The 9,641-nt window shown below is 65.3% G+C and overlaps 2 protein-coding genes across 2 annotated transcripts in view; one reads left to right on the top strand and one right to left on the bottom strand.

The window, feature by feature from the left end:
• NCR3 (natural cytotoxicity triggering receptor 3) overlaps positions 1–4,060 on the bottom strand; it is a 4,372-nt gene extending 312 nt beyond the window's left edge. The window contains exons 1-2 of the mRNA XM_075071470.1: positions 4,021–4,060; positions 636–986 (exon numbers count right to left, since the gene is read on the bottom strand). Of these exons, the coding sequence (XP_074927571.1) occupies positions 636–986; positions 4,021–4,060 (391 nt within the window). The remainder of the gene's footprint in view (positions 1–635; positions 987–4,020) is intronic.
• A 3,811-nt stretch (positions 4,061–7,871) lies between these two features.
• The window catches only part of LOC142047601 (ras-interacting protein 1-like), a 5,919-nt gene continuing 4,149 nt past the window's right edge, over positions 7,872–9,641 (top strand). The window contains exon 1 of the mRNA XM_075071469.1: positions 7,872–7,996. Coding sequence (XP_074927570.1) covers positions 7,872–7,996 — 125 coding nt within the window. The remainder of the gene's footprint in view (positions 7,997–9,641) is intronic.

Raw genomic sequence — 9,641 nt, 5'->3', positions numbered from 1 at the left:
AGGAGGGGAGGGAAGAAAAGAGGGAATGAGACAAAACAGCCGGAGAAGGTGGGGAAGCCGGCGCCGACTGCTCCCCTCCCCTCCCCTCTTCATTCGGCCCTTTCTTCCTCCCTCCCCTCGGCCTCCCCCGGCTCCCACCGTCTCTCCCCCGGCTCCCCCAATCACTTTTACACTTGTTCTTTCGTTTCTTCGTGACTCATCCCTCCCTCCGGCCTGTCTCTCGGGCGCTCCCAACCTGCGATTCTGCCTCCGCGTCTCCCCCCACACACACCCCGTCCTTCGCACCCCACCACGCGCCCCGCGGCCTGCGCTGACTCCGCCATCAGCTTTGCCCTCAAACCAGCCCCGAAGAACACCCCAGAAATAACAATACTGGCCCCACTTCCCCCTTTTCAATCCAGAGACTCCCCCCCGGTCTAACCACTAGTCCCCACTCCCCTCTCAGAGCAGGGAGAGAACCCAGGTGTCCTGGCTCCCAACTCCCCCTGCTCTAACCATCAGCCCCCACTCCCCTCCCAGAGCTGGGAGAGAACCCAGGCATCCTGGCTCCCAGCCCCCCTGCTCTGACCCACCAGCCCCGACTCCCCTCCCAGAGCCGACAGAGAACCCAGGCGCCCTGGGCTGCCCGGACTCACCCGCTTTCAGCACCTGGAGCCATGTCCCGTTCCCCGCCCCCTCACCCAGGGTGGGGATCTTCACCAGGCACCGGTAGGTCCCGCTGTCGTAGGGTCTCAGGTCCCGCAGCTCCACGTCGGCTCTTCTCTCCCGCAGGAAGCTCCGGTCCCCGGCCCGGCTCACCCGGCCCCCGAACTCCTGGGTCCCGTCGCTCAGCTCCAGCCGGGCGCCCGCCACCTCCTTCACCCACGTGTAGCTGCCGAGCCGGGGCTCCCGGGTGCTGTTGTAGGAGCAGGGCAGGGTGACGGAGCCGCCCTCAGTGCCCTGCATGGAGCTGGGCTGGGACACCCACAGGTCCTGCGCCCAGGAACCTGGGGGATCAAAGGCCAAGGGTCAGCAGGACAGAAGACCCCTCTCCCCTCCCTGAGCAGGGGAGAGAACCCAGGAGTCCGGGCTCCCAGCCCCCGCTTCGATCTAACCACCAGCCCCCACTCCCCTTCCAGAGCCAGGAGAGAACCCAGGAGTCCGGCCTCCCAGCCCCCGCTCCGATCTAACCACCAGCCCCCACTCCCCTCCCAGAGCCGGGGAGAGAACGCCGAGGGGGTGGCCAGTTGGTGATTGTTCAAGCGCCAGGCCTCCCTTGCCCGCGTCCCTCGCGTTTCTTAGAGCCGATGGCCAGTAGACGATGTTCGGCCCTCGAGCCTGGTCTCCTCCCAGCACCCGGCTGCACCCAGCTACCGCTGGCTCCTCCTTGGCCAACGCGGCTTCCAGGGCGGCCCCCAGGCTGGAGGTGACAATCCACCGCTTCCCTTGGTGGGTCCTTCCAAATGTCCGTCCCCCTCACCCCTAAACACTGGAGCCTTATTTCTCATGGGAACGTGTCTGACTTTCATTTCCTCCTCTGGGTCCCGGGCTGCCCTTCGCCGGCGGGAGAAGGAGCCGTTCGGGGCCGTGTGTGGTCGCCCGGAGAAGGTCCCCTCTGGATCCTCTGCCGGGGCCGCTGAACGGATGCAGCTCCTTACGTCTGCCGCTCTCAGGCCAGGTGTGTTCCTCCCACCCTCCACCGCGCGCTTGGCCGCCCTCTCGAAGGTCTCCACGTCCGTGTCTTGCCGGATAATCCCCGATCTGAGCTGCAGGGTCCGAGTGCAGCCCCGTCCACGGCCATGGGGAAGCTGCTCCCAAGGTTAATGACCCCTCGACTGTTAGACTGAGCCGTGTTCCCGGCCTGAACTTGTCTGGCTTCGGCGTGGAGCTCATTCAGTCGCTGTCTGCGGAGGGAGGAGCCCTCGGATAGCAGAGATCTGCCTCCGTCGCCGCCTTCCCTCGGCTAAAGCCACGTTTAGCCCCCGGCCCTGGGCCTTCCGCCACTTGCACGTCTTCTCCAGAGCAAACGCACAAGACGCCCCAGGGATGGTGTTGCCAATTCTGGCGATTTTATCCTGACAGCTGGTGTTTTCCCACAACTCCCGGCTGTCACTGTTGGGTGGCTACGGAACATGTTCAGCTTTCGTTTACCAACCTCCCCCCCAAAATGGTTTCTAGCCCTTCAGGTTGCGGAGAAAACCCAGCAAATGCGAGAGCGAAATATCTGTTTTCCCCAATGGAAAATCTTCGACACGAACGGAACCGCTTTGGTTGGGCCTCTTTCAGGCTTGCAGCATTCGCAGCACACGAGGGATTCCTGGCTGAACCCCGCAAATCTGGAGTGAGATTCGAGTGTAACGGAAAAGTCTTTCCCACCAAAAAACTTTTTGATGGAAGGTTTTTATGGACCCGCGCAACTTGGAAAAGGAGAGGCAACGACAGACAACTCCCAGGTGGATTCGTTTTTACAACCGAGATTTTTTTTAAGTCCAGCTCATGAGTCACAGTGGAGCCTGGCTTGTGCTGGCACATGGGAATTGGCCACTTTAAAACCAGGGTTATGGACCAGCTCCGGTGGAAGCGGCTTCGCTTACTCACGGCTCTTATCACCCAAACACTGGTGCATAATGTTCAACTGAAGAGACAATGTGTCCTATCGAAGTCACTGAGCAGCACGGCTACACCCAGCTACCATTTAACCTCCCCAAAACTCATGAGATTTGCCTAAAATTCACAAGATTTAGAAGAAAAAGACAAAATCTTTGGCTCTCTCTCTTTTGTGGGTTCAGAATTCCCATTTTGAATGTTTCTCCACAATACAAAGTGCTGGAAATTTGCTGGGGGGTTTAAAAGAGAAACTGTCCATTCCCTGTAGACGTGCAGAAGCCGGAGCTTTCAGGAAAACACCGAACAGTGTCTCAATCAAATCGGGAGCTGGCTAGTTGAGACTAAAACTGGCAATTTCTTTGCCGCCCTGAAAATTGGCCGGGGAGAATTGTTCATTTCTGCAAGAAGTTCCCATTTCTCATTCAGCGACAGTCATGGGTCAGACTCCCAAAAATGTGAATTAAATGAAGATTAAAGAATCCAGATTAGATTAAGATTAAGTCAATCCCCGTTTACACCATCATGCAGGCGGGATTCTGCTCACGGCGTTAACATCAGACTTGGTCCATCTTTTCCAGGCACCTTTTAGGGGAATGATTTGGGGGGTTTCATCAACTTCCGTTGCTTTTTATCTCCACCCCGAAAACATCTGGTTTCCAAATTGAAGAACATTGTTCAGCAAAAGGGATTTTCCAGGGATATTTTTCTGCAGACAGTGTTGGGGTTTAGGGTTTTCTGGGTTTTGGAAACAGCGAACGGCTGATTTATGCAGCTTTGGGGGATTTTCACTCCTTGGTTGGAGGGGTCGGTTCATGTTTTCCCTACATTTGTTGAGGAAACATTGAGAGGTTTTTCCACCCAACAGTCAATGCCCCGAGTGCCCCGCGGCGCTCGGCAGCGGCTCCTGGTCGGCCCCATAACAGCTCTTCCCTCGCCCGGCACTTCTGACTTTCAAAAAGCCAAATATGATTTGGGGGGAGCAAAAACCGGGGGAAAAATCAAAAACCCTTGAGGTGAAAACCAGGAACATGGGAGGTTTTGTCTCTTTTCGCCGGGCGCCACGTGTCAGCACAGCCGCGTCGGGACCCGCTCGGGGCGTCATGGGGGGAGAGCGGTTGGGGGGGGACACATCAGACCAGGGGGGCGAATTCCCTCCGGATGGGGCTTTGGCGAGGTCGTAGCCAGGATGATGCCGCCGGGCCGGGGGTTCTGGCTCCAACAGGCTGATGGGGCGATTGCCCCACCCCAGGAGGAGGGGAGTGGGGGAGGGGGGGATGAAGCAATAACCCAGGAGGAGATCAGGGTAATTCCCCACACCTGGGGGGGCTGAGGTGGGACCCCACTCCAGGGCGTGGGAAGGGACGATTGTGCCCGGGGTCCATCCCCAGCTGCAGGACCCCAGGCAGGGGGCAGGAGGTGCAGGGTCCCCCTTACCGGAGCAGGTGAGCAGAAGGCAGAGCCAGCGCAGAGCCATGGTGCCGGGAGCACAGGGGTCCCGGAGTGACACCCCGACCCTGCGGGGCGGCAGGATCCAGGCAGCCCCCACCGGAAGTGAGTCACAGAAACCAGAGTGAGCGGGGCCCAGAGAACGACGCCTACGCTGGGCCGGAAACCTCCCCCCAGCCAGGCCCCTCTGCCCCCAGCTCTGCTGGTGCCCCTCACTCCCGACCTGCAGCCCCTGCCAGCCCAGCGTCTGCCCCAGCTCTGCCGGTGCCCCTCACTCCCGACCCGCAGCCCCTGCTAGCCCGGCCCTGTCCCCACAAGCCCTGCCGGTGCCCCTCCTCACTGCCTCCAGACCCACAGCCCCTGCTAGCCCAGCCCTGCCGTGCCCTCTCACCCCCGACGCTGCAGCCCCTGCCAGCCCAGCGTCTGCCCCAGCTCTGCCGGTGCCCCTCACTCCCGACCCGCAGCCCTGATAGACCGCGGTCCTGTCCCGCACAAGCCTGCCGGTGCCCCTCCACTCCAGACCGCACAGCCCCTGCTAGCCCAGCCCTGCCGGTGCCTCCTCACCCCCGACCTGCAGCCCCTGCCAGCCGCAGCGTCTGCTCCCAGCTCTGCCGAGTGCCACCTCACTCCCGACCCAGCCCCCTGCTAGCCGGCCTGTCCCCACAAGCCCTGCCGGTGCCCTGCACTCCCCGACCATCAGCCCCTGCTAGCACCAGCCCTGCCGAGTGGCCCTCTACCCCACGCCTGCAGCCTGCCCAGCCCACGCTCCGCCCAGCTCCTGCCGGTGGCCCCTCACTCCGACTCCGCAGCCCCCTGCTAGCCCGCCCCTGTCCCACAAGCCCTGCCGGTGCCCTCACTCACCGACCCACAGCCCCTAGCTAGCCCAGCCCTGCCGGTGCCCCTCACCCCCGACCTGCAGCCCCGTGCCAGCCCACAGCGTCTGCCCAGCTCTGGCCGGTGCCCCTCCACTCTCCGACCCAGCAGCCCCATGCTAGCCCCGGCCCTGTCACCCCGACAAGCCGCTGCCGGTGCCCTCACTCCCGACCCACAGCCCTGCTAGCACCAGCCCTCCGGTGCCTCTCACCTGACCCGCAGCCCTGCTAGCCCATTCCTGTCCCCCAAGACTCCTGCCAGGGCCCCTCACTACCCGACGGCCACAAGCCCCTGCTAGCCAGCCCTGCCGGTGCTCTACACCTGACCCCAGCAGCCTGCTAGCCCGGCCCTGTTCCCCGCAAGCCCTGCCGGGTGCCGACCTCACCCCGACCTGGCAGCCCCTGCTACCGGCGCCTGTCCCACAAGCCCTGCCTGTGCCTACTCACTCCGACCCGCAGCCCCAGGGACTCTGCACGTGAGCTGTGTCTGTGGTGTCGAGCGTCTGGCACCTAGACCGGGCCGGGTCAGCAGCGTAGCAGAACACTGACCACTATGGTAGGGGGGGGCGGGGGGAGAACGTGGGGCCTCTCTCCGTCTGTGGCAGGTGGGGGCTGAGGCCACTAGAGCTCTAGGCCCGACGGGGTGGGGGGGGTGACAGGGCCCTTGTGGCTCCACGCTGATGCAAGACAAACCTGCTGGCTTAGCACCTGCCGCAGAAGCGTTTCCTTTTGGCAACCACCATCCCGGCTCGCACTGCCCGGAGCCTGCAGCCCATCCGCCAGCGCCCAGGGCCCTGCGAGTCGAGAGTGAGGGGCACCGGCAGAGCTGGGCGGGAGGGGCAGGGGCTGGGCTGGCAGGGGTTGCGGGGTTCGGGAGTGAGGGGCACGGCAGAGGCTGAGGGGCAGGGCTGGGCTGCAGGGCTTGCGGGGTTGGGAGTGAGGGGCCACTGCAGGGCTGGGGGGGGCAGGCTGGGCTGGCAGGGGCCTGCGGGTCGGGAGTGGAGGGCAGCCGGCAGAGCTGTGGGGGCAGGCTGGGCTGGCAGGGGCTGCGGGTCGGGGGAGTGAGGGGCCCGGCAGAGCTGAGGGGGACAGGGCTGGACAGCAGGGCTGTGGATCAGGAGTGAGGGGTCACTGGCAGAGCTGGGGGGCAAGGGCTGGGCTGGCAAGGGGCGCCGGGTCGGGAGTGAGGGGCACCAGGGGGAATGGCGGGGGCAGGGCTGGGCTTGGCAGGGGCCTGCGGGTCGGAGTGAGGGGCACCAAGTGGGGATGGACAAGGACAGGGCTGGGCTGGCACCGGGGCTGCGGGTACGGAGAGTGAGGGGCATCCGGCAGTAGCTGGGGGGGCTGGGGCTGGCTGGCAGGCGGCTGCGGTCGGGAGTGTGGGCAACCGGGGGGCTGGGGGCAGGGCTTGGTGTCTCTGCATTAGACTCTGTTCTCAGCACATGAGACTTTGTTTCCGTGTGAACTGAGTTGCTCCAGGAAGCATCAAAATAAAAAATATTTCAATGGGGCAAAAGTCAAAGATCTCACGCTTGGGTGGGGGAGGGGCAGTTGGCCTAGACCCCAGGCCCCAGTGTCCACCCGGACTCCTTGGGTTCTATTCCCCGCTCATGGGAGAGGAAGTGGGTCCCGCGTTTTAAAGCAGGGAGAGGATGTCGGGCGCTTTCGTCGCCTCAGTTTCCCCCTGGGAGTGGGTCTGAGCAACTGTAGGAGGCCAGAGGGTTTGCCAGGAGGAAATGGATCAATCTCAGAGCCGGGGGGGGGGGGGAACGCCCGGGTAGCTCCGCTCGCAGGGTATATAAGGCGGCCAACACCCTTGGGGCTGCGAATCCCTCACAGACCAATGGGCCCCACCAGGCCTCCCCTGGCTGTCTCCTCCCTGGGCCCTGGCTAGCGCCTTCCGTCCCAACAGCCTGAGTCGGGGGGCCTGGCCCGCTAGGCGACTTCACTGACGCCGAGCATCACTGGAGCTGGGCGCCCTGGCAGGCCCGTGGCCTGGTTCCTGGAGAGGAACCTTCGCGCCACCCACGGGAGGCCCCCCATGGCCCCGGGACGCTGGAGAACATGGAGCCGCTCACGGCCAGTTGGGCTCTTCAAGGCCTATTTCCAGGTGAGGAGAGAACCAGGAGTCCCTGGCTCCGCAGCCCCCTGCTCTAACCCACCAGCCCCCACTGCCCTCAACAGAGCCAGGGAGAGAACCCAAAGGATCCTCTGGCTCCCAGCCCCCCTGCTCTGAACCAACTAGACCCACTCCCCCTCCCAGAGCCAGGAGAGGACCCAGGAGTCCTGGCTCCAGCCCCCCTGTCTAACCCAGCAAGCCACCCCTCCAGAGCTGGGCAGAGAACCCAGGGTCCTGGCATTCCAGCCCCCTCCTGCTCAATACACTAGACCCACTCCCCTCCAGAGCCAGGAGAGGAACCCCAGGAGTCCTGGCTCCCAGCCCCCTGTTCTAACCGCACAGCCCCTCCAGAGCTGGGCAGAGAACCCCAGGAGTCGCATGGCTCCCCAGCCCCCTCCCTGCTCTACCCCCAGCCCCCACTCCCGTCCCAGAGCTGGACAGAGAACCCAGAGTCCCTGGCCTCCCAGCCCCCCCTGCTCTACCCCCCAGCCCACCCTCCCAAGCCCGGGAGAGAACCCAGGAGTCCCGGGCTTCGCCGCCCCCTCCCTGCTCTGCACCACCTAGACCCCCCTGCAGAGCTGGGCAGAAGAATCCCAGGAAGTCCGGGCTCCCAGCCCCCGCTGCATAACCCACAAGCCCTACTCCCTCTCTCAGAGGCTGGACTAGAGAACGCCAGGAGTCGGGCTCCCAGCCACCCCTGTTCTGACCACACCAGCCCCCCCGCAGAGCGGCAAGAACCCAGGAGTCCGGGCTCCCAGCCCCCCTGCTCTGACCCAGCAGCCCCGAGCTGGGCCAGAGAAACCACCAGGAGCCGGGCTCCAGCTCCCCTGAGCCGTCTCTTGCAGCCGATGTCCTCCGCCGGGCCGCCTGGCGAGCCATCCAGGAAATCATCGCGGGGAACAACCAGGTGGAAGATTTTCCACCTGGACGACAGCAGCCTAACCAAACTTCCACTGCGAGGAGATCGCCAGAGGTGGGGGCAGGCCGGGGGTGGGGGGATCGGGGGCGCCTGCACTTCGGGAGCTGGGCAGGGGTTTGGGGAGGTCTGGGGCTGCAGGGGGATTGGGGTCCTCAGGGGATCACGGCGCAGGTGGGGGGTTGAGGAGTCCGGGGGGCTGCAGGGGACCGGCGCCAGGTGGTGGTTGAGGGGTTCGGGGGCCTCAGGGGGACCTCGGCTGCAGGTGGGGGGTTGAGGGATCGGGGGGCTCAGGGGGCACCCGCTGCAGGCGCGGGGCTGGGGCATTCGGGTTTCTCGGGGGGCACTCGCTGCAGGTGGGGGTTGAAGGGGTTCGGGGGCTTCAGGGGACACCCGGACTGCAAGTGGGGGGTTGAGGGGATCGGGGCTCAAGGGGGCACCAAGGCTGCAGGTGGGGGATTGAGGGGTTTCAGGGGCTCAGGGGGCACCAGGATGCAGAGCGGGGGGTTCAGGGGGTTGGGGCACCCGGCTGCAGTGGGGGTGGGGGTTCGGGGGCTTGGGGGTTCTCCGGGGCATCTGGTGCAGGCAGGGGATTCGGGGGGCCTTGGGGGGGTACCGCAAGCCTGCAAGGCAGGAGGGTTCAGGGGGTTGGGGGTACGTGGCTGCGGGTGGGGGGAGCTGGGGATTCGGGGTTTTCTCGAGGCACCCAGCTGCAGGCAGCGGGTCCAGAGGGTGGGGGCATCTAGCTGCAGGTGGGGGGCTTGGGGGATTCAGGGGGGCTCGGGGGCACCCTGCTGCAGGGTGGGGGATTAGGAGCCTCGGGGGGCACCCAGCTGCAGGCGGGAGGGCTCAGGGGGAATTGGGGACACCACCTGAGGTGGGGGGAGCTGGGGGATTCAGGGATCATGGGGGGCACCCAGCTGCAGGCAGGGGTTCAGGGGTTTGGGGGCACCCGGCTGCAGTGGGGATTGGGGGGTTGGAAGCGCCAACTTCAGGTGGGGTTTGGGGGATTCGGGTTATTGGGGGGCACCTTGGCTGCAGGTGGGGGGGGGGCTGAGGGATTTCCAGGGAATCTCAGGGCACCTCAGACTGCAGGCAGGGGGTTCAGGGGTTGGGCACCCGGTGCAGGTGGGGGGTTTGGGGGATTCGGGGTTCCGGGGGGCACCCGGCTGGCAGGCGGGAAGGCTGGGAGATTCGGGGGGCCGGGGGGCACCCGGCTGCAGGCGGGCAGGAGCTGGGCGATTCGGGGCTCGGGGGGCACCCGCTGCAGGCCGGGAGGGCTGGGGGATTCGGGGGGCTTCGGTTGGGCCCGGCTGCAGGTTTGGGGGTTGGGGCCTTCGGGTCTCCGGGGGGTCACTCGGCGCAGGTGGGGGGTGAGGGTTCGGGGCCTCAGGTGGTGTTGTGCTGGGACACCCGGCTGCAAGTGGGGGTTGAGGGGATCGGGGGCTCAGGGGGCACAGGCTGGCAGGCGGGGGTTCCAGGGGGGTTGGGGCAACCGGCTGCAGGTTGGGGGGTTGGGGTTCGGGGTCCTGGGGGGCACCCGGCTGAGGACCCGGCGCAGCTCCCACAGGACCCCGGCGCTGGCTTGCAAGGGGCGGACCCGGCTGCGGCGCTGCGGGACGCGGCGTGGGGGCGCTGGGGGGCGCCGGGACACTGTGCTGGGGCTGGAGTCGGCCCGGGTCAAGCGCCGGGAAGCCCTGCA

The sequence above is a fragment of the Chelonoidis abingdonii genome, chromosome 12 (assembly GCF_003597395.2).
Source record: "Chelonoidis abingdonii isolate Lonesome George chromosome 12, CheloAbing_2.0, whole genome shotgun sequence".
Taxonomy (NCBI): Eukaryota; Metazoa; Chordata; order Testudines; family Testudinidae; genus Chelonoidis; species Chelonoidis abingdonii.
Note: the sequence above shows the minus strand (reverse complement) of the source record. Positions and strands in the feature narration are given on the sequence as shown.